Raw genomic sequence first — 24254 nt, forward strand, 5'->3', positions numbered from 1 at the left:
CCAGGAGAGCTCAGTTCAGATGCAGCATCTGGTTGTCATCGAGGTCCTGCTTTTTAACCAATTTTCCAGATGGTTGACTGAGGCACAAGGAGGTCAAGTGACTTGCCCAAGGTCACACAGTAAGTCAGCGGTTAGCCCCGCAATGGGACCCAGGGTCCTCCCGGCTCCCAGTCCTTTGCTCTAACCAGAAGACCACACCGCCTCCCTAGCCCTGCACATGCCAGAATAGAAAACATGAGAAGGGATGCTTCTGTGTTGGCATTAAAAAAAAAGTTTTCAGTTTCTCTTATAGATTTTGAGGAAAGGTGCAGAGGCCAAAACATTCCATCATTTCAACTTTTCCCAAACACCCGTGCTTTAACTGTGTGCGTGATTTGGAAAAACAAGGATTGAATGAAAGGATGAATTCAGATTTAAGTGTAACAAAATTGATCTTTCACCAGTGAAAACTGAAAAAGTTATATCATTTTAAAACGAAAGCTATTAAGTTTTGTAATATTTATATAATCTCTAGCACTCAAAATATATTAGTTTCTGAATATTACTAATAACTGGTACAGATTATCCTGAAACACACTACTTGCATACATTAATAATTTGGTAGTTTGGCTTCCTTGTGTCTTAATCCCACTATACAATTTTTAAGGAGCTAGGACTTACGCATTCATAATATTTTTAATTCTCAGATTTTAAGAAAGCAGCATTTTCTACCAACAAAATCTGTCATAGGTCTAAGAACAACCAGTAACTGGTATTTTAATCGGTGCCAATGGTAATGGAAAAGGGGAAGAATCTTAAAACCAGACAAAACATAATACTATAAACAGTTTTTTCTAATGATTATCTACGTCTGAAAGGTTTAAAGACAGTCCTACTTTGAAAATATAAGGCTAGACAAAAGAATTTAAGTCCTGGTTGGACCTAAATAAGATCCTACATTTTATCTGTATAAACATCCAGATAAGAGGAAATTGGAGGCAGGTACAGTGGGTACCTCCAAGTCACACTGATAACTTCTCCAATAGCAGCAATTCACCAGACACAGGGGACAGCTAGCTGAGTATATATATGGAGACTAACGATTATTTTAATTATAAACTCCTCCCAGTTAGCAGGAATCTGAGGGTTGCTGCTGCTAAGTTGCCTCAGTCGTGTCCGACTCTGGGCGACCTCACAGACGGCAGCCCACCAGGCTCCCCCGTCCCTGGGATTCCCCAGGCAAGAACATTGGAGTGGGTTGCCATTTCCTTCTCCAATGCATGAAAGTGAAAAGTGAAAGTGAAGTCGCCCAGTCGTGTCCAACTCTTAGCGACCCCACGGACTGCAGCCCACCAGGCTCCTCCGTCCATGGGATTTTCCAGGCAAGGGTACTGGAGTGGGGTGCCATTGCCTTCTCCCATCTGAGGGTTAGTAGCTAGTATTTGCAATTTTAAAAAGAAATTACTTTTGCTAGTCATCGAATTAGCGTTCAGACTCCTGGGACTTTCTGAATCGACTTTGTCACCAACACAGGTGGCGCCCTACAGCACTCCTAGTGCATTCAATACACAGTTCAAGAAGCTTTTCCTGTTTTAAGTTTTTCAAAATACAACTCGATGAAACAAATTTAAACTCCCAAAGGCGTAGGTTCTATAAAACTAGTTTAAAAGAAGGCTTTTAACTTGTAACATCACAACTGCATGACTGATTTGTCCCCTAGTAAAATGAAAGCTCCACAAGAGAAGGGCTATGCTGCTCACTGTTCCTGGAGCACTGGAGGTGCTAAATGGAAATCTTCAGGAGTGAGGTCATCAGAGCAAAATCACTTGTATGCTTTTATTATCAGGTAAAATGAGCATAAATTATAATATACTTTTATGAAAATAAAATACCATTTTCTTTTGTGTGTCTGAAGCTTGTTTATATGGAAGATAAAATGGAAACTGACTAAACGACAAATTTTGATACTTTAAATTTTTTTTTAAAAAAAGAGGGAAAAGTCTCCTAAATGTGGGCATTAGGAAACGCCTTTCACTATAGTTGAAACCACTCAATAATAAAGGTACTACTGACAGTAGAAATTAAGTTTAGGATTTTCCACTCTAAGACAATATGTGAGGAAATATTCAAGAAAATGAACACCCAGCTACCAAAGCTTTCAGGAGGCTTTTCCTGCATCTCTCATTCAGCTCTTGATCAAAACTCAAAGATTAACTCCTATACTTCAGAGGATGCAGCAAGACTGAGGAGTCTTGATATCTCACTTCAGTTGACAGAAGTAATGAAACTAATTTTCAAATTGTGTTAAATTACTGAAAACATGCCCACCTAACCAGTAATACACTGCATCTGCTGGCTTAGGACACACACACACAAGGAACTGAGTCCAGATCAGAATCACCTGAATGACTAAACCAACTGCAATTTCCAATTAGACTCAAGTAACATTTTCTTTCCATGGAAGATAAATTTGCTCTTGAAAAAAAACCAAGAGTTTAATTTGATCTTTTTTGTTAAAATTAACTTTCATTTCTATGTCATTAAAAAGATGACATAACATGCATTATCTCAGAGGCATTAAGTGAAAACATCATGCACAGTGAAAAATTCCACATACCCTCAGTTTCCCCCCAATCCCAAAGTGAGGATACATATGTACAAGTGAATAAACACATTTGATCTTTGTATCCATTAAAGAACGTCTGTCTGGAGTTTAATTAGGAACTCTTAAAGAGTTTGGGGGCTTAAAAGAAAAAAAATCACTTATTTTCACCATTTAACACAACAAATCTCTATAAATGCAGCCAACTAAAAATGGCCATCAAAATTAAATAGAATCATAGTAATTTCATAGTTCAGTGTGACAGACATTTCCACTATTTCTTAATTAAATTTACCTGACCAGTTGCTTTTTAGGGTCTAGTATGTTCAGTAACTTGTCTGCATACACCTTCTTAGAAGCAGTAAAAAGAATGATCTACAAATTCAGGGGAAAAGAAGTAATCATTATACATGATCTAAATGGGTACTGTATTGAATAAAATAAAAATACTTAAATAATTAACTTAAGTATGTTTACCTCATACATCTGAGACATTCGTTCCAGGAACTCCCTGAAGAATGGTCTTAATCTCACGTAAACCTGAAAAAAACACAAAGATGGGCTTCAGAAAATAAAAATATGAAACAGAAAAAACTTATTTATAAGGTATGCTCTAACTTTGAATACAATTTAAAAGTTCATATGAATAAAAAAATTTACTAAGTACCACTTGACCAAATATATTTCGCATACCAAAACAATCTTTTGGTAGGATAATAGTAATTGCTGGTGATCATTTCACTTTTTCATACTCAAATAGCAGCATATAATAGACCTTCATGGAATGTAATTTTAATGAACAGTTAAACTAAGAATGGCAGTTTGCCCTCTGAGACTCTGATCCACCAGTCAGCTCCATCTTCCAGCCAGGGAGCATCCATCCAATTATGAGGCAGGCTGTGTGTCCACCTCTAGCTGACCTGTCTCAATGACCTTCCTCAATGATCACTCAGAATTTCTTCTCACTTGCTTAAGAATACCTTTATTTTCAATTTCTATTAAGGTAAATAATGTTTAAGAAGGAGATGTCTGGATTGGTGGGTTTAACTAACAAGAATGTTTCAGAAATCAAGCTTGTTCTACACTTACTGATTCAGATGTGGTATCTAGATTAGCACTACTGGGCTACTTGAGATTGAAAATATAATAATCAAACACACCAGTTATCAAAACCAACTGACAATATCAGGACAGACTACAGTAACCAAAGAACTGACTCTAAATATATTATTGTCTTACTTCTGTCTGTCTTTCTGCCTATATTTAACGCAGCTCTTGTAATATACTCAAGAAGCACAGAAATATGTCATGAACAAGCACTAAAAACTGATTTACAAAAGACTTTAACTCCTTTAAATTATATTTATTTTGTGACAAAAAGTTTTTACAAAGAAAAGTTTGTACTTCACTCAAAGGTGATTGTTAAAGTAAAAAAAGCACGAAAGACAAACACACCCTCGCGCCAGATTCCCTGGGCGCAGTGGCTGTGGTGGCAACACGGTCAAAACTTAGGCTTCACTGCATTTAACTGTGTCATCAGTACACATCTCAACAAAAATGACCTTATGATAAAAATCTAGTTCTGGGAATGTTTCAGAGCAGAACAGGGAAATCAGGCAAAGGACTTTAGAGGGAAGGGACTATGTACTAACAGTCTTTGTAATTTCTAAAGCCCAAACAGTGTAAGAGAAAGCCAAATATATAGTAAATATGTGATAAAAAATCTGTCAAATAAATTTAATAATAAACAGACTTAGGCAAATAAAACTGCCTTAAGCAATATAAACAGTATACTAACGCACATATATGGAATTTAGAAAGATGGTAACAATAACCCGGTGTACGAGACAGCAAAAGAGACACTGATGTATAGAACAGTCTTATGGACTCTGTGGGGGAGGGAGAGGGTGGGAAGATTCGGGAGAATGGCAGTGAAACATGTAAAGTATCGTGTGGGAAGCGAGTTGCCAGTCCAGGTTCGATGCATGATGCTGGATGCTTGGGGCTGGTGCACTGGGACGGCCCGGAGGGATGGTGTGGGGAGGGAGGAGGGAGGAGGGTTCGGGATGGGGAACACATGTATACCTGTGGCAGATTCATTTTGATATTTGGCAAAACTAATACAATTATGTAAAGATTAAAAATAAAATAAAATTGGAAGGAAAAAAAAAAATATATAAACAAAACTGAGAAGGAAAGGCAAGACCACACTCTACAGGACAACTGCACAACTGCAGACTCGAAGGCCGACCATCGAGTCTCCTTAAGAACTGATCTGCGGAAGACAAACCCCAAACAACTGTTAATGTTAATAATATCACCCTATTCCCACCTACAGGCTAGAATAATAAGTCAAAGTGTGTGTCAGTCACTCAGTCGTGTCTGACCCTTGTGACCCATGGACTGTAGCCCACCAGCCTCCTCTGTCCGTGGGATTCTCCAGGCAAGAATACTGGAGTGGGTTGCCATTCCCTTCTCCAGGGGATCTTCCTGACCCAGAGACTGAACTCATGTCTACTGCACTGCAGGCAGATTCTTATATTCTTTAGATTCTTCTGCAGTCTGAGTTACCAGGGGAGCCCAGCATAATCAAGATTTACTCATTTCTAATCCTGTTACAAGGCAGCTGATCTCAGTAGCTTTGACTAATCAAAAATGAAGTCAGTCACACACTCCCACCACTAGCAAATAAAAAAATCATTAGTATCCAATCCCTATCCTTTAGGATGAGATACAAAAATTTTAACTAGATTTGCACTTCTAATAAATTTTAACATTTGCATCCTAAAATATTTGGTATAGTTGGGTAGTTTTCAACACACTTTATTTGATAATCCAAGTAACTGACAGATTCAGATATATTACTACCTTAACTGACAAAATCAATTTTTATTCATTATGGAACACTTCAAAATATATTTGTAATGGTTAAGGGAAAAACTATCAATTCAGTCGATACTTTTTTTCAGTCAACCTTATCTCATGGAAGATGATAAACCATGAACCATCAGAGACCTCTGTTTGCTGCTAAGAAGCAGTTAAATGCATTTAACAACCAAAAATACTTCATTTCTGCATGTGTATAAATGCTTCCATTTGCTTTCAATATCCCTATCACTTGCTCATACTGTAAATTAAAATAAGCAGGGCCTCTACAATTTGGGGTTTGTCTCCTCTGAAACCTAAAATACTTCCACTGTAGAGGAACACTTCCATTTAAACAGCATTATCTAAGCACAGTCAGTGGCCACGGTTCAAAGGGGACGTGTCCCACTGCTTGCACTTGGGGATTAGGCAAAACTGTGGCTTCACTATGATTCTACGACGCTGACTATGCTGAGAAATGTAACACACATCTTAGAATCTGACATTACTTTCAAAATGTGCCTGTTTACTGGGGATGAAGGCAGCGCTGAGATGGGGGAACAGAGCACTAGAGTGTTTTCTTAGCACGAGAATAGAAACTGTTCACTGTAGATGTTCCTACTCTCAGAGCAGACTCACTATTTGAAACACAGGAAGGTGTTTCCGGATTAAAAGACATAAGCAGAAACAGACAGTTAGGGAAAAGGTGCTGAAAGGAACACAGCAGCAGCGAGCAGGAATGGGATGGGACCACGCGAGGCTCTGTCACTTGTGAAAAGGCAAACATCTCAGGGAGAAAAATAGAAACAGAGTCACAAGGCCAGCAGGACCTAAGTCATTCGGATGGATATACTGAAGCAGAAATATACAGAAGTCAAGAAGCACTAAGCACTGCCCAGCAGGAGAGCAGAAGAGCTGTACGGGATGCACAATCAACAGACTACACCCTCTACTGTGTTAGGTCAGAGACACAACCATACAGATACACGGACACGCCTGTGAAGGCTTCAGAATCGACTCCACAGATGCCCTTTTCGTCTCCTAACCGAGATTCCCGCCCCGAGTTGCTTCCTTCCTGTTTTCTACATTCTTCCACCACTCAGTATTTCAGAAATCCTCCCCCTTTACACGTGCAACTCCTCAAAGTCATTTAGTCACCCAAACGTAAGACTAGGCCGTAAGTTTCATTTCAGGCTGGTGTATATATGCTCCTTTAACTATACAGCAATTATTCTAGGTACAGAACAAATAGTTTTAATCACTAAACCAAATGTATTTTGAAAAAGTCAAAGTCTTAATGCATAATGCTATAATAATGAACAATTGTTATATAAGAACAGCATACACAAAGACATGTCTTAAATAAGACTGCCTACTACCCAAAGATGTTCATGCTATGAAATGTTTATTATACAGAACTTTTGTACATTTCTTACTCATGACTCAATTTATTTTGGAACTGGAAGTTTGTACCTCTTAATTCCCCTCACTTATTTCATTATATGTTCACGCTGTAAACTTTTACAACAAAATCTACTAGAATAATATCTGTAAAAATAATGATAACTTATCTTGTGTGATATATTGTGAACTGATTTTACCAAAACTTAGATGATATCTGACAGTCAGCCTATACTTTCTTTAGTACTAAGACAAGAGAATGTTCTGTAACTGTGCATACAAGATGCTGCTGCTGCTGTTGCTGCTATGTCGCTTCAGTCGTGTCTGACTGTGCGACCCCATAGACGGCAGCCCACCAGGCTCCCCCGTCCCTGGGATTCTCCAGGCAAGAACACTGGAGAGGGTTGCCATTTCCTTCTCCAATGCAGGAAAGTGAAAAGTGAAAGTGAAGTTGCTCAGTCATGACCCCATGGACTGCAGCCCACCAGGCTCCTCCGTCCATGGGATTTTCCAGGCAAGAGTACTGGAGTGGGGTGCCACTGCCTTCTCTGAAGATGATGCTAATAGGTTATAAATGGTTAACAGAAATAGATTTAATAAAAAGTCATTAAAATAGCTATCCAGTCACAAATTGACTATATTTTGTGAAAGTCTATCTAAACTCAAATTTATGTCTAAGTGTGCAATGTCAGTTATATATACTGATTTCTGTAACTAAACTATTATCTTAGTTATCTAGGTGACTTTATGAGCATGACCAAAAAAAGCAAGGGGACACCCAACAATCTCAATTTGCAGGCAAAACTGGAAAAAAAATTCTTACATGTAGATCTTTTTAGGAAAAATACTTCTAGTTTTAAGCACAGATAATATGACCCTAATATATTTTGAAAAAAAGTATCTTTTAATATTTTTTCCATGAAATCCTTTGAACTTATTGCTACACTGTTGCAGGAAGGAAAAGAAAAGATCAAATTCGGTGGTATTCACCCACTTAAGAGTATGGCACCTTTAAATAAAAAGATGATTGGTGGATGCTACTTATTTAAACAACAGAAAACCAAGAACACTGAAGAAGGTAGAGTTCAGCACACATACACCAATATATACCACAGGGACAGAAGAGGCTCTGCCAATTTTTTAAAACCTTCTGTACACCTCAGTTTCTTCATCTATAAAATCGGTATAATAACAGTACCTACATAAGGTTACTGTAGTAAATAAGTTAATACATATAAAGCACCTAGAACACTACCAGCACATCAAGACCCTCAATAGGAATTATTACTATCCATGTGATTATCTAAGTTACCAGCCATAAGGAGAACACCTGGAAAGAGCAGGATTTTATGGGGCAGGACCGGGCAACCACACTCAGAGAGAGCTCTATCTCCGCTTGTAGAAGAAGTGAAGTGAGTCAACGGGCTACTCATCATTTAACTTGGTTAACATTGTCTGTGCATCAATACCAGATCAGAGAGACAAAACCCAAATCTTTCCCATAGAAAGAGGGTTGCTCAGATACACCCTGTGCAGGAGGCCTCAACTTCATAATCCATAGGTGATTTAAAAGTCATCTTTTGCTTCACACAGTTTCAATAAAAGGCAGACTGCTGCTGGGGATAGTATCTGCAGGTGGATCAATCTGAGAATGAATAGGTAAATACTGAAACATCATAACCAACACAAATGAAACTCTCAAACTAAAACCTTCTGTAAAATCTTACACTGTATTAAATAGAAATAAATTTGAAAAGATATTTTCTTATGGAGTCCAAACGGGATAAAATGTTTCATGTATTCATACAGAAGGTATATTAAAAATTAGCAATGAAGCATACTTTTCAAGTCATGGCCATTTACACACACACACACACACACACACACACACAAGTCATGGCCATTTACATACACACACACACACAAAATTTTTCAATTTGAGTATGTATGTACACATATGTGTGTATGTATATATATATAGATAGATATATATAAGGTTTAATGTGTTTCTTAAAATCAAGTTTACTGACTTTAAAAGCAAAAAAAAAAAAAAAAAAACCCCAAAAGCCCACAAAGCCTTCAAAACCAAATTCTAAATTCTTAAGTCTCCAATTTAATATGTTTAATAGTCAACTGTCACCTCTCCTAAAGCTGCAAAATATTTTCAGCTACTGAACAAGAATTTTCTGTGTATTTTTAAATGAACTACTTCTAATTTTAAGATACATTTATAAAGAATACAAAAGCCATGATGAAAAAATTAGTACCAATGACTGACTATACTTACTAATAAGGATGGAAAAATTATTTTAAATGCTGACTTACAACTCATTATCAAAAATATTATTCCCTATCAGATATAAAATATTACTTTCATCCTCAATACTGTGTCCATGGCCCCAGATGTTTTAAGGAACAAGTATACATACTACTTTTAGATAATAAAATTATGCTTTATGAATGTCAAAACAAAATGCCTCCTGTTTAGTATCAATTTAAGTCAGAGCATGAGGGGAGGAAAAGTTTGATTAAGTATCTACTAACAGAACTCTTCATTTAAATAATTGCTTTTTTTCTTCATCAAGCAAAAATGCTGAATTTTCTAGGAAAGATTGCAGAAAAGAGATAGATGCCACCGACCTTCTACTTCTATTTTTCTGTAGTATAAAATATTTGAAATCCTTACAAAAATTATCCTAGGCTGTAAGCCTCCCAGAAAACAAACTACAATAAAGAGGAAGAGGCTGAGCTTTGCTAAACATGGGGTTTCCCACCCACCTTTCCCCCCAACGCTTCCCATAAAAGCAACCTCTACTATTAAAACAAAGCATACTTTAGCAAGTAGCTCCCTATAGGATCCTATCTCTCCTTGAGTGCTTACCACAATCTGATTTCTGGACAGCTGACCCAAAGTTTGTTGATTTTACTGATCTTCAGAAAGCCACTGACTGGCTAAAGTCTTATTGGTGAACAGAGTCAAAAATCAGATGCCCCTGCCATACTTTACAGAATGAGGAGTTGGACAACACAGTTACGTTTGGTGGCACTGTGGTGAAACATATGAGGCATCTTCTTTTTGTCTTCAATTAGCCACGTTTGGGCTGGGTAGCTCTATTACATCTTCAAAAAACTGAGCTCCAGTTCTTGATGGAGACAGAGGAAGGTCATTGAGGAGGTGGTTCAGCTCAAGAGCTAAGTGAAAAATCTGTCTTTTGATTCAGTCCTGCTTGTGGATAGAAGTCATCTTCTGGATGGAAGAGGGAGTGAGATGACCTAGAGTCTTGAATTGGTGGATCTGCAGGAACAGAAACTAAATACAGTGGAGACCTCTTAACTGAGTAACACCACGAGACGGATTTCCTGACAATGTGTCAATATAAGCTAAATATAAAAATGAAAACATGTGCATTGGAACTGATCATGCACTTGGTTTTCCAGATAGCAAATGCATTTGTACCATTCTACGAATAAATATGTTTTCCAGTATCTAACTGTAAAACAATTCATGGAAAAACTATCAATTAAGGGAAAAGAAAAAATACATTCAAACAAAAAAATCTATCAACTTTGCCTTAGTGAATGCCACACCCTCATTTTAAACACTCAGTTACTCTTTCAAATGACTTTTTCACAAACTATAATCTGTCTAATCTATATAGTGTCAGTGGTAACATATATCAAAATTTTCATTTGAGTTGGATCTTTTAGGTTTATCCCCTAGAGAAATGGAAATTCAAATACACTCCAGGTACTAAATTGAGGCTTGAATAATCTATCTCTTCATTATTCTAAGTCTTGCATTAACTAAGCTGATCCCTACTTATCAATCAAAAGAAGCAAGGCAATCTTTAAACATTGAGTAGTGACCACCTTAAAATTTCCCTCAAACTTTCATCTGCAAAAACCTTAGAAAGCCTGTCATCAGGGTATAGCGGATCTAATTCTAAATCTCTCTATATATGAACAAGAATTTTGATGAACATCTGATTACTTACTTCCATTTAGAATTTGAATATATAAATTTACTGCATATACTCTCATAATTATTAGACCAAGGGTCAGCAAACTATGGCCTTTGAGCCAAATCCAGATCATCACTTATTTTTGTTAAGTAAAGTTTTACTGGAATGCAGTCAGGCTTATTCATTATGCGCTATCTATGACTACCTTCATGCTACAATGGCAGAAAAAGTAGTTGTAACACAGACTGCAAAACCTAAAATAACAACAACTGGCCCTTTATAGGAAAAAGTTTGCCAACTCCTGATACAGACAATTATTAAAACATACAGAAGACAAATTACATTTTAAATTGTTCTGAAAGAGAACAGCAAACAGAATTAAAATTAGATACAGTTCTACCTCAACAAACTTACCATAAAAAGAAAGCAAAAGTAACAGAAGTCCCAAGAGGACACTTTATCTGGCTTTGATTCAGATGAAGAATTCTGATCCTATCTTAACATTACCATTTTATTTTAAAGCATATATATGTAAATGCTATGGAACTGACATATCCAAGAGTATACAGATAAATGCCATTAAACTGTTCCCTTAAAAATGGTTAATTTTATGTTGTGAATTTAAATCTCAACCAATTATTTTTTAAGCGTATATACAGTCTTTTACAGATGTCTCCCTTTAAGCGGGCCACATTACACTGCAGTTGTTAAACATGTAAGTTCCATCTTACCTAATACTGTGGTTTCTCCAAAATCTCTTAGATCATCCCAGACCCTTGTGTATATGTCTTCTTTGCCAGTAGATGGAGACAACACCACTGAAAGTTTAAAAGACATCATTCCCTGTTTAAAGGGAGCTTGCTGGTCTGAAAACTGGGGGAACCCTAACCCAAGATTTCCACAAAGTTATTTTTAAAAAGTAGACAGAATGGCTATGCCAACACCAGAAACCTAATATAACTATGGACATCCTCAACAACTTACTGAAAGGGAACTAAATTCTGTACATGATGTAGTAACTAAATCATATTAAAATGCAGTCATCTCTGTAACTTAGATTCAAACTTCCTGCTCATTTTTCCTGACTTAGGCTAGACCATTTAGTTTTCCTGTTTCAGAAAGCAGAACTCAGATATATAAGAAGGAGTTCTTTGAATTCCACAGAGGTAGATGCAGTACATATGAAGATTATTTTTAAAGTATTATATGCACTGCTAAAAGCCTTTTATTCAAAATAAGACAACTATCCGGATCCACATGAAATAATAAGGATTTTACATAGAAGAGAACTAAAGAAGAAATGGTGAAAGCAGTAAGAAAAAAATTCAACTTTATGGTCACACTGAAAAGAAATCCTCGTGAAAGAAAAATGAAACTTCTCCACTCTCCAAGTTTTTTATTTCACTACTAAAAATTATGCAAACAGACAAACCAACTGTAAGGAATAAATTTCAAATCTGGAAAGCTTAAGAAATCACATCAAAATAATTTGTATTTTTCAGTAATAGCTTTCTTTTCCAAACTCAAAGATTGAAAGCCATTGTTTTTAAGGGCAATTTTGAACATAAAAACAAGGTTATCAAGCTAAAAACAGAGAACATAATGCTATACTATTTATATTTGCCACAAGATTCCTGTCTTTGAAGTACACTAAACAAGAACAACCTATTTGGCAGAAAATGTCTTAAGAAAAAGATTTACCTTAAATAACATCCAGTTATTAAAAATCTTAAAATTCCTTATTTTTATGTATACTTTGTTCATCCTCTGATCATATATCAGAACTAAAATCAGTTTACATAAAAGGGAAATAAATACAATCCAGGTATTACCATACCTACAATTCCTCTCTAGGTTAAACTAGAACTGACAATAACCGCTTAAATAAATCCTCTTATGACTAACTGTAAAGTAGATCCTGAACCACAAACTAACTCTAAAATCTTATGATTCCTAAGATCTAATAACTATCACGTGCCAAGAACTCTACAACAATATCCCGCCTATTAAGAGCACATAAGCAACCGTAAGCACCTCCTCACTGCTCCTTGTAAACGTGCTGTGACTTCACTCAGTTAGCCCTTGGGTGGGCTTCTATCTGACAGACAACAAGGTTCTGGACCCTCTGCCAACCTTTCAAAAACTGGGATACAAGGCAATGCTGGTAACAACGCCCAGGACAGAAAGGTGCTTTGTAGTTTTCAAAATGTATTCACACATATTAATTCAAATTTTATGATAGGAAAATCTCTAACAAAGTAAGAACTATGGTCAACAGGTAATTCGCAGTGACATTTGTAACTGATATTTGTACTCTGCACTGTTTCCTGTCCATCGACACAAATGAGGGAGATACACTCTAATTTTTTAAAGTAAAAGCAGAGTAACTAGGAGTAACTGGAAGAGTGTCCTGGAATTCCAAATTAAAATAAACTAGATTTACTACACTGCAACCTACAGACCACATTACTACAAAAGGCAATAAAAATGACCAACAAGGAAGCTTTCTTCATATGAACTGCGTTTTGGAAAAACAACAATAATGCCAGATGTTAACCTTGCACAGTTCCTGGAGCCCTAAGGTGTCAGTGTTCCTGCCTCCACCTGCTGGCAAACAGGTTATGAAACTAGTAGAAATCAATGGGATAGAAAAAGTTCACGTTTTTCTGGTAACAATGTTTAAATGTAGTCCTTTAGCACCATGCTACCTTGTGCTACTAAATCATTAAAATAGAGATGAAATCCATTGGGAATAAACACCTTAAACTTTAGCAAAAAAAAAAAAAAAAATATATATATATATATATTTACAAAGGATTTCTTGATTCAGAATATCTAACAGGCCAAAATTCAAGTTAAAAAGTTTTAATTACCTGATAAATGACATCTTGGAAAAGGACTGGAAAAGTAAGTGCTGCATCTTCTAGCTCATTTAAACTACAGTGTACTAGTGTTTCATCCTTAAAATAAAAAGCACATATTGAATGAACTAAGATACTGAGATATTTCAAATGATAATTGTATGTATTCATGATCACCAAAAACATTTATTAAAGCATCCTTTAATACATGACTTTCATGTTTGTAACACCTTCCTGTGCGTGCATGGCACAGTAGTCAGGGGCTGGGTTTTCTAAGCCACTGGCTCTCTGGTGGTGGCCACTAGGACAGCATGTGGCATCGGCGTTATCTGGGGACCGCCAACGAGAAATGGAAGATCCCCAGCTCTGCTGATAACTCAGATTCAGCAAGGAGCAGAGAGCGGGGCTCAGCAGTCTGTGCTCCAGTAAATCTTTCAGGGGTTAGGGTGATAGGGCGGGTCTGAGAATCACTGTTCTCAGTCCTGCAATTGCCCACTTTCTGTTAAACCACATATGTACTTTCTTCTTCTTCTTATTTTTACAACTCAGCAATAGAAGTTTAGCATCTAATTATTTAAAAATATATATCTATAGCTCCTTATCTGTAAACTAAATTAGCGGTTAATCAAGACTTCTCAACTTTGATTACCAAACCCTCTTTTCTCATTGTGAGGAAAGGAAAGTGAGGATCATTCATCTAAGGTATGTGTAAATATCTGTATTTCTCAAATCCTGAAGGAAAAACAAGAGGGCTTCCACTTGCAGAAACTGACAACACTTTATGCTTAAAATGAATTAAAATGAAATACAAATGTTCACACCTTATGAATTCCATGTTTTATTAGCTGCAGTGTTTCTTTGAACCTAAAGTTAAACTCGGTGGAGGCAAAGAGCAAAAAATACTCTAGACATGCCTCATTTTCTTTTAATAGCATATTAGAATACACAAATTAAGATAGTCTCTTAGTATCTTTTAAAAAGGTATTCTCTTTCCTATAATTGAATCATAACTAATTCTACTTCTTCATCTATAGCCTATCTAAATTTTGATCATTCTTCTTTATACACTTCTGTAAAATTACTCATTTATGCTCACCAATTCTTATCTTTCCTTCTCTTTTTACCCTTCATATTGGTTTAAAAATATTACGGCCAAGCTTGCTATCATGATATCAACTACTAACATAAAAATCTAGCAAAATCTTTTTCAGTTTGTCCACTAACTTGCATATCAAATCTTAATTACTCACACTCAGTTTCAATACTTTTCTTTCTTTTTTCCTACTTAATCCTCTAATACACATTAAATACTTAGGACTTCTGGATACCTAGCTTCTCTCTTTGGCTAGGCAAAGGCTGAGGTGCTGAACTCTCAGAACTGTCCATGTTAGTCAAGATTTAAAAGAATAACCTTTTCATAAGATAAGAAACAAATTAATGAGAACTAAACTACATCTCCAATTATAGGTTACTAGTAACAAAGACTAAATAGTAAAATGTTTTCCAACACTACTTAATGAATTGCTAATATCAAGAAATTGCTGGCAGATGTAAATAATGGTGACTATATATTAAATTTGGTTAGGAAAAGGTAAGAGATATTCAGTTTTCAAAGCTCTCTTGGTACCCTAAAATATAAATTTAAAATCACACCAAGAAAGCATACTAAAGGTCTTACTAGTCAACATTAAGAAGTCATGCTTTTGAGAGTCTATTAATAAAGTTATTGGTATGAGATAATATGCAAAAAAAAAAAACAAAACAAAACAGGAAAAGGAGTATGGTCTTGCATAAGGTTAACTCATCAAGACCCAGGTCCTCAGAGGGACATGACTGTGGTCTCCCTAAACTGAAATCTAGGCATGAAATTATAATTAACTGGAAGATTGAAAAACAAAACAAAAGGTATAGGAGTGTTGGAAAAATAATTGAATTTAAATAGCAAAGTAGCAACAGTGTGGGGAGAGAAAAAAAGAAGCCTAATTTATTTTCAAAAGGTACTGGATACCAGTGCAATGGGAGGAGGCCCTGGCATTAGATGGCGCTTAAAGGAAAACCATTTCAGAGCACCTAAGACAAGCTACTACAGTCAATGTGTGTGTGAGGTGGCTCGCTCTCTTGGATTCTCTTAGATATTTTGGCTAATATCTTTAATAAGAATTTAACTCCTTTATTTTCCCTAACTCTAGAAACAACACACTTACCAAGTCTAAAACTAGGGAGAACTCCGGCGTGCTTCTTGTCTTCAGTGGGAGAGCGGGCTTCCTGTTTAGCTGCTCTTCTGTCAGTGGTGGGACATGCTTGATGAAGTAATAGCTGTGAATCGGATTTCAAGAAAATGTCAACAGTTCTATTTTTGTAAATATAAAACATCTTATTAAACTCAGCCCATCTTTAAGTTTTAATTAAATAATACATATTTAACCTAGTAAACCAAAATTATAAAACATGTAAGTAAAACTGAAAATTAGTATTTCAGTAACTCAGTAGAAGTATTAATATCTACAGGTAAGATGCTCCTTGCACTATACCATTCAGCCACCCCTGTACACATGTACTTTCTTTCCGTCCCAAGAGGAAAAGGAAAAAAAAAAAACTCACGGGTCAAATACTTCCCAGTCTTCTTCATAGGTGGCCTCTGCGTGGGCAGATGAATATCCACTATCTGGTGTTACTGGTGCTATTTAATAAAGGGAAAAACAAAACGATGCTTTTACTCAATGATTCCATGAAGTATACATATTTACTGCTTTTATTAAGATTGTCCTGAAGCCCTGTGCATTTTAGGTTAAAGATAAGACAGAAATAATTTGTAATTATTATTACAAACATACATTATTATTATTATGTAATATACAATAATATATATTATAGAAATATAATATACAAATAATATCTAATAAGTTATTATAATTATTATTATTATGTAATCATTATTACAAATTATAACAAATTATTATTAATAATTTAAAAGTAACTTGATTAACACAGAGATCTAACTCTGGATCCAAAGGAAAAAAATACCATTACAGACAAAGTGGCAAGCTGTATCATGGCTAACAAAATTTAAATCCCTAACAACTAAGAGAAAATTTACTACTTATTATTAGGAAACTACATGCCACAAAATTTCCATTTCTAACTGAATGATGTTTGTATGTATAAGAAGAATTTCATGGTGCTCTTATAGCAGTAATACTTCACAAAGTACACTGTACATACAGGCAGTCAATATATATGCTGGGATTTCCCTGGTGGTGCAGGGGTTAAGAATCTGCTTTTCAATGCAGGAAATGCAGGTTCAATCCCTGGTCAGGGAACTAACATCTTGCAACTATTAAGCCTGTGCGCCGCAACTAAGAACTGACACAGCCAAAAATTAAACATTAATATGTGTATGTGTGTGCTGAAAAAAGACTCGAAGGTAGTTTCAACTTAAGATCCATGAACAGTCTTTAAAGAGGTCCACAAACTCCTAAAGACTTATACAGGATCTCAAGGGTTAGGAAACGATGCTCTACATAGAAATCAGCACTTTAGATGACCCATTATTTTACTTCTCACTTACAAGTAATTTAAAAATAACCAAGGAAAAATTCTATAAAATGCAATCAATTGATAGAGCTTCAGAAATTACGTTGAGAATTTTCTAATATTTATAACTTAAATTCAATGAGAGGACAAAGATGACCTACAAGCTAAACAGGTAATGTCTCAAAGATGAAAGTTCAAGGTGGGCCAGAGACTGAGTGTTTTTGTTTCCCCAAAATTCATGTACTGAAATCTAATCCTCAAAGTGATGGTGTCTGGAGATGGAGTCTTTGGGAAGTCATTAGGTCATGAGAGTGGAGCCCTCATGGACGAGATCAATGACCTTAAAAAGAGACACCCCAAAGAGCTCACACAGCTTCTGGCAGATGAGGACACAGCAAGAAGACGGCTGTCTATGAACCAGAAAGCAGATCTTTACCAGACACTGAATCTGTTGGGGTTTTGGTCTTAGATTTCCTAAACTCCTGAACTATGAGATATATTTGTTGTTTATATGTCACCTAGTCTAATGGTAGTCTGTTATTACAATAGCCTGAAAGAACTAATGGGCCGCAACAGAAATTGCTGTGAGCTACCTACAGGGATGGAATGGTGGTGGTTGAGTCACTAAGTCGTGTCCGACTCTTGCGACCCCATAGACTGCATGTAGCCTGCTAGGTTCTTCTGTCCATGGGATTCTCCAGGCAAGAATAGTGGAGTGCTTGTCATTTCCTTCTCCAGGGGATCTTACCGACCTAGGAATTAACCTGGGTCGCCTGCATCACAGGCAGATTCTTAACCGACTGAGCTATGAGGGAAGCCCCAGGAATGGAATACTGGTGGATAATAGCCTTTCAGGACAAAAACTTTTTTTTTTTTTTAAACTATTTTCATGTATTAATACCTTCTCAGAGTCAATACAGTGTGTATGCTCAATAAATGACAACAGATGTAAGGCAGAATTTTGTTCACCTCCGACAACTTTATGCCAGTTAATGGTTCATAAGCACAAAGGGACAAAAAAGAAAACACACCTTCTGCCACTTCACTGCTTCACGTTCTTATTACCCGCAGAAAAAGGGGGAGAGGGAGGGTTCATAGTGTTCAAACACCTCATGCTAAAGCATTTTTCACATTTCATCTCAGTCTCCAAAGCTCTAAATTATTATTGCCATTTTAAAGCTAATAAAACCACCTCAGAGAGCTCAGGTTATCTAAAGTCACACAGCTACGTAAACGGTGCAGCCAGCCTCCTTCCTTCTTGCTCTCTTTGGCGACCTTCCTGAAGCTGAGGGAAAGCCACGCTTCTGCCACTCATGCTCATCTTTTAAGGTCAGCAGGACTTTCACTTGTTTTCCTCTCCTAATCCTCCCAAAGGAACTGCAACATGCCACCTCCACATTTCGCTCATTTATTTGTAACAGCACTCATCACACTGTGTAGTAATTTTTGTGTATACCTGGCTCATCTATTAAATCATATACTCTTCAGGGTCAATGAGCATATCTTATTCATCTTTATAAACAGTGTCCATCACAAAAAGCAGGTGTTCAATTATACAAGTGTTCAAGGAACAAATAATGAATGGGAAATGGAGTAAATCTTACTATTCCCCACTAGAAACTAAAGTTTTAGAAATCCCTTCTGTCGCCATAGTTGTCAGAAAAAATAAGTACAAAGGTTAATAAAGAACCACAAAAACAGAAAAATGTCAAACAAAAAGTCAAGAGCCTTGGCTTCAGTCTGTATCTTATCATTCACAAGCCTGTAACACGGGGGAAAGCAATCAGCATTAAATGACGGGTCAACATTAAGGTCATCTACAAGTCTTATCCACCCAGGAATAAATTATGTGCATAATTCATGCTGATTTGCTTGTTAAGTTCAGTATTACTCTTAAGTTAGGTAATATATGCTGACCCCACATGGTTCTATATTTCCAACTGGCTCAGGGACCTACCAGTTATGGTAGGCCTTTCAAGGGATCCAGACTGGGCTGCAAAGTCTGTATACAGAAAGACCTGAGAACAGAAGTTTCTTCTTTGGGGATGTTATCCATATATGAAACAAATCTGAAGGTATGAGATTACCTCTACACAGGAACTTCAGATCTTAAGTAAAACTCATGCATTTCTAATAAATATGTTCATAAATGTAAGCATATTATTTTGTTAGCTGTGTTAGATTTAGATTGGTACAAATAATTAAACTGTAAGTGACTAAAATGGTAAAATAACCTTTAAAAAATTCAATTTCAAAATGACTAGATTTGGGAGGAAACGCTTTATTTCCAATTTTATTAATTTCAAGGAAGAAAAATTTATGCATTTAATCTGCCTATTTAAGAAAAAATATGAAGTACTGCATTTTTACAAACTATTTATGAAAATGTATAAGAAAAAAAATATTTTTCACCTGTAAGGGGTGGTATATCACGATTAACTGTTTCCTCTGCTTCTTCTAAACCATTATTTATTGATGGCCTCACTTGAACCGCTTGATTTGAGTAAGCTGCTCCATTAGCTGATGTAGTAGTACTGGTAGTGATCTCATCCACCTGTTCCATATCAAGCTGCTTTACTATCTCCTCAGCTTCCACAGCCTGTCCTGGGGAATCGGATCCTGATGTTCCTGAAATTATGATTCAGTGTACATTAATCATTACTTAACAGCTCATAGTGGGAGAGGAAAGACAGAGACAAATTTAAAATGAGTAATAAATAAGCTTTAGAGACAAATGCACAGTATAGTGAATATAGACAACACTACTGAAATCATCAAACCTGCTAAGAGATTAGAAGTCAATTAATCCAACCACTAAAAAAAATAATTATATAATATAATAGCACATGCTAATCATCACTATGATGATCATAGTTCAGTTCAGTTGCTCAGTTGTGTCCGACTCTTTGTGACCCCATGAACCGCAGCACGCCAGGCCTCCCTGTCCATCACCAGCTCCTGGAGTTTACCCAAACTCATGTCCATCGAGTCGGTGATGCCATCCAACCATCTCATTCTCTGTCGTCCCCTTCTCCTCCTGCCCTCAATCTTTCTCAGCATCAGGGTCTTTCCCAATGAGTCAACTCTTCACATCAGGTGGCCAAAGTACTGGAGTTTCAGCTTCAACATCAGTCCTTCCAATGAACACCCAGGACTGGTCTCCTTTAGGATGGACTGGTTGGATCTCCTTGCAGTCCAAGGGACTCTCAAGTCTCCAACACCACAGTTCAAAAGCATCAATTCTTCGGCGCTCAGCTTTATGGTCCAACTCTCACATCCATACATGACTACTGGAAAAACCATAGCCTTGACTAGATGGATCTTTATCAGCAAAGTAATATCTCTGCCTTTTAATATGCTATCTAAGGTTAGTCATAGCTTTTCTTCCAAGGAGCAAGCGTCTTTTAATTTTATGGCTACAGTCACCATCTGCAGTGATTTGGGAGCCCCCCAAAATAAAGTCTCTCACTGTTTCCATTGTTTCCCCATCTATTTGCCATGAAGTGATGGGACTGGATGCCATGATCTTAGTTTTCTGAATGTTGAGTTTTAAGCTAGCTGATTGTGTAATCAGCTGATGATCACAGGACAATATATAAATTGTAAGATCAACACATTGTACAACTTGAAATTTTCACAATGTTATATGTCAGATATATTTAATAAAAATAAAAATTCATCAATATTTAGAAAAACTAACTGGAACAGAAACAAAGCCAAGGACACCATTATTCAGTGAGTCTTCACTGGACATTTCAAACAATAAGGAATAAAGACTATTATAAGCTAGAGTGGTATTTGTGAACAGTTTTTCTTAAGAGTAGCTTAAGCTATTTCAAATAGCTTAGAAATACCCATGTATAGTTAAATGAGTCAATTCAGAACTTTAAAATATTTTATTGATATAATTAACTGATTTAATACTTTATATAATGTGATTACCAACTGAGCATTAGCTAAAACCTCTATCCTGCCACATAATTATTTCTTTTTTGTGGTAAGAACATTTACGATCTAGTCTCTTAGCAACTTTGAAGTATCAATATATACTGTTGACTTCTGAACAACACAGGGGCTGGGGGCTGGAGGCACTGAACCCCATGCAGTCAGAAACCTGAGAATAATTTTACAGTGAGCCCTGTGCATCCACAGTTCCAAATCCTCAGATTCAACCAACCAGACTGTGTACTACTGTAGTATTTATATTGAAAACAATCCTTGTATAAGTGGACCTATACAGTTCAAACCCATGTTGTTCAAGGGTCAAGTGTAATACAGTATTGCTGACCACAGAACTTCTTTTCATTAAAGTAAGTGTTGTTTATTAAGGGCCTACTACATGTTGGGCAATACACACATACACACTTTTCCACTATCCTCAAACAGCTTCTGATTTTTTAAAACGAGAGATAGTTCTCTAAAAATGAGTCAACTGTTTCCGTAACCATAAGAAGCTTTTTATTCCAAGGTACAGGAACAATTTCTCAACAAGACTCCACCTCGTTAACCAAGAAGCCAACTTCCTCGTCACGCTCACCCATCACTGAGACGAACCCGCTGCCCAGTCTTTCTCCCACTGTGGACTGACCGACCCCAACTCTCCCTTTCCTTCTGGAACCCTCCAAGTATCATTTTCAACAACAGAATGAACCTCCAGTAACTCTCAACTTTCTCAAAGGATATTCTTTCTCCCTCCACTGCCTTAATTTTAACCTCTTTCAAAAAAAAAGTCTCTCTTCCTATTACCCTTCCCTGAAAGCTGTGTGCCGTCTCATACTTGTTACTCAATCAGAATTCATCTACCTCCATTGCTGCTGCCAGATCACTGGTTTTTCCCTAATGTGTAAAAATGTTTGCTCCTCTGAGACTGATGTCACCTGACTACCCAATTCTTCTCTTATCCCCGGTGCTGTCACCTACCACCTACTGCCAGCATCCTCTTAATCACAGAGCCATCTAACACCTAGCTACAAGTTTACTGCTCTATTAAATACCTATAGAGTTGTTGTTATAGGAGATGTCAGCGACTCATCCAATAACCAACCTCAAAGGTCTTGCCCTCTTCGGCTCTATCTACCCTTGTGATGCTCTTTAGTAGTTACTACCATGGCCACAGCCTGGACACTATCACTGAGAAACCATTCCCCTCTGAAACCTAAAATTCAAATAATTAATCTCCTACAACAACCTCCTAATCTTCTAATTAGCGTCTCTCTCATGTATTTCTATTACATGTGATCTTCATGTCTGATAAAAACCAGTCTCTTTATCCAAACGCACCTCTCAGTGGCTTCCTCCCCACCTGCCTCACCTAGTTAGCCTTCATGCTGCATCATTTAAACCACTCTCATGCCAGCAGCCTCTGTCCTTGCTTCCTTGTCTTTCCACTGTCATTCACCATAGAAATCCCTCTTGAATCAATCTGACAGATTTCTCAGGCACTAGACCCAGCCTGGGATAGGCAACAATACAATTATAAATAAATTTTGAAAAGAAATGTCTAGGGTATATTGGGTTAAATTCAAAGGTAGGGTTTTTTGGGGGGTGGTTTTTTTCTTTTGGCTGCACCGTGAGGTATGTGGAATTTTAGTTTCCCAACCAGAGATCAAACCCATGTCCTCTGCTTCAGAAGCATGGAATCATACCACTGGACTGCCAGGGAAGTCCCTAAATGTAGTTTTTTGTTTTGTTTCTAGTCTAAGACTTCACAGTCCTTTAACGTGCTAATACATTTTTATGCCCGTACAGTATCTTGATTTTATAGTGTACACTGTGCCTTTTAAAAACTGCTTTATCATCCAGAAACATAATTCAAATTAGAATTTAAATAATCAGGCAACAAGTATTTAATGGCTATTTCCCATGAGCCGAATAATACATCAAACAACATGGTAGATGCAAAAATAAAGACACTACCTCTTACCCTCAAATAATTTCATGTATGAAATTAAATACTAATATTAGAAAAGATAGGACATCAGAAAATATTTGAAAAATATGTTGAGAAGGCCATTTTTTTGCCAAGGCATTATACAATGGAAATCTTAAATTCATTTGAATTAGGGTAGTTTTACTGTTTGTCTAAACTGAGGATTCTTAGAGGTGGGAAAAAAACCAAGCAAAGGATAATAAAAATAAATTGTATTACAAAAAATAACCTGGTCTCAATCCACTTAAAATATTCAACAAATTCTACTTTACTGATCTCTAGAATACAGAAAATGCTTCTCAGTTCTCTCCTGTACACACTCTAAAGATGTAAAAGTCATTCCAACACATAAAAAATAATACTTTCCATTCAGCCCTAAGTTTATCATCTAGCTTTTCAGCTAGTTAAAGCAGAGCTCATTAACTTACACAAAATTAAACATAACCTACATTTATTTCAGTCACTACAAAAAATAAAGTACATTTTAGAAACTCTGTATTTTTAATGAAGCTGAAAACAAACATAAGATGCTAACAAAAATATGCCAAAAAAAAAAAACAGACCTTTTAAAAAACCAGGAAAACAATTTTTAAGCCCAAATTATGGTTAATGATTTATATTTACCATTTTTATTTGCTGGTGAAAAAAAGTTGAAGACAGGAGAAAATATGGTCCCCAACAATGTGGTCCTTGGAGGACTGCCAGAGGAGGGGTTATCTTCCAATTTTCCGTTTTGTTTTACATGTTGATTTGTCATTTCATAACTACCAGCTTCTAAGAAAGAAACAAAAGAAAAAAGTTGCAATCTAGAAAACATAACTTTCACAAATGTGTTCTAAACCATTAAGAAACTTTTTCCCTCAAAATAATGAAAATTGATTAACATTAATTTTTAAAACCTTATTGTTTAAAGAAATCTTGAGTTAAATCACTTGCAAATCAAATGATCTTTATAATAAGTTTATTTATAATGCTTTGTAAATGCTAAATTTACTGAGTTTTTACAAAGCAGATTTATATCTGGAATTATATAGTCTGGAAGTCTTAAATTCAACATTGTTTAAAAGAAAATGAAATAAACTCTTTGTAAGTAAAGCAAGCAAGTTACACTATGAAAAACA

At 36.3% G+C, this 24254-nt stretch overlaps 1 protein-coding gene across 36 annotated transcripts in view; it reads right to left on the minus strand.

The window, feature by feature from the left end:
- The window catches only part of CTDSPL2 (CTD small phosphatase like 2), a 76108-nt gene that overhangs the window by 7650 nt on the left and 44204 nt on the right, over positions 1-24254 (minus strand). For 7 of the 36 annotated variants that reach the window (XR_015133798.1, XR_015133797.1, XM_086319091.1 and 4 more), the window contains exons 4-10: positions 23758-23907; positions 19617-19832; positions 16272-16350; positions 15875-15986; positions 13683-13769; positions 3059-3121; positions 2877-2956 (exon numbers count right to left, since the gene is read on the minus strand). Coding sequence is in view for 9 of the 36 variants with exons in the window: in XM_086319091.1 (XP_086175217.1) it covers positions 2877-2956; positions 3059-3121; positions 13683-13769; positions 15875-15986; positions 16272-16350; positions 19617-19832; positions 23758-23907 (787 nt within the window). In the remaining 27 variants the exon portion in view is untranslated. Of the gene's footprint in view, positions 212-2876; positions 2957-3058; positions 3122-9728; positions 10158-11540; positions 11628-13682; positions 13770-15874; positions 15987-16271; positions 16351-19616; positions 19833-23757; positions 23908-24254 lie in introns of all 36 variants that reach the window. The other 29 variants (XR_015133799.1, XM_086319097.1, XM_086319095.1 and 26 more) reach the window with 13 other exon arrangements.

This window comes from Bos grunniens, chromosome 10, assembly GCF_055505025.1.
Source record: "Bos grunniens cultivar Pamir isolate PY7600 chromosome 10, Bosgru_T2T1.0, whole genome shotgun sequence".
Lineage (NCBI taxonomy): Eukaryota > Metazoa > Chordata > Mammalia > Artiodactyla > Bovidae > Bos > Bos grunniens.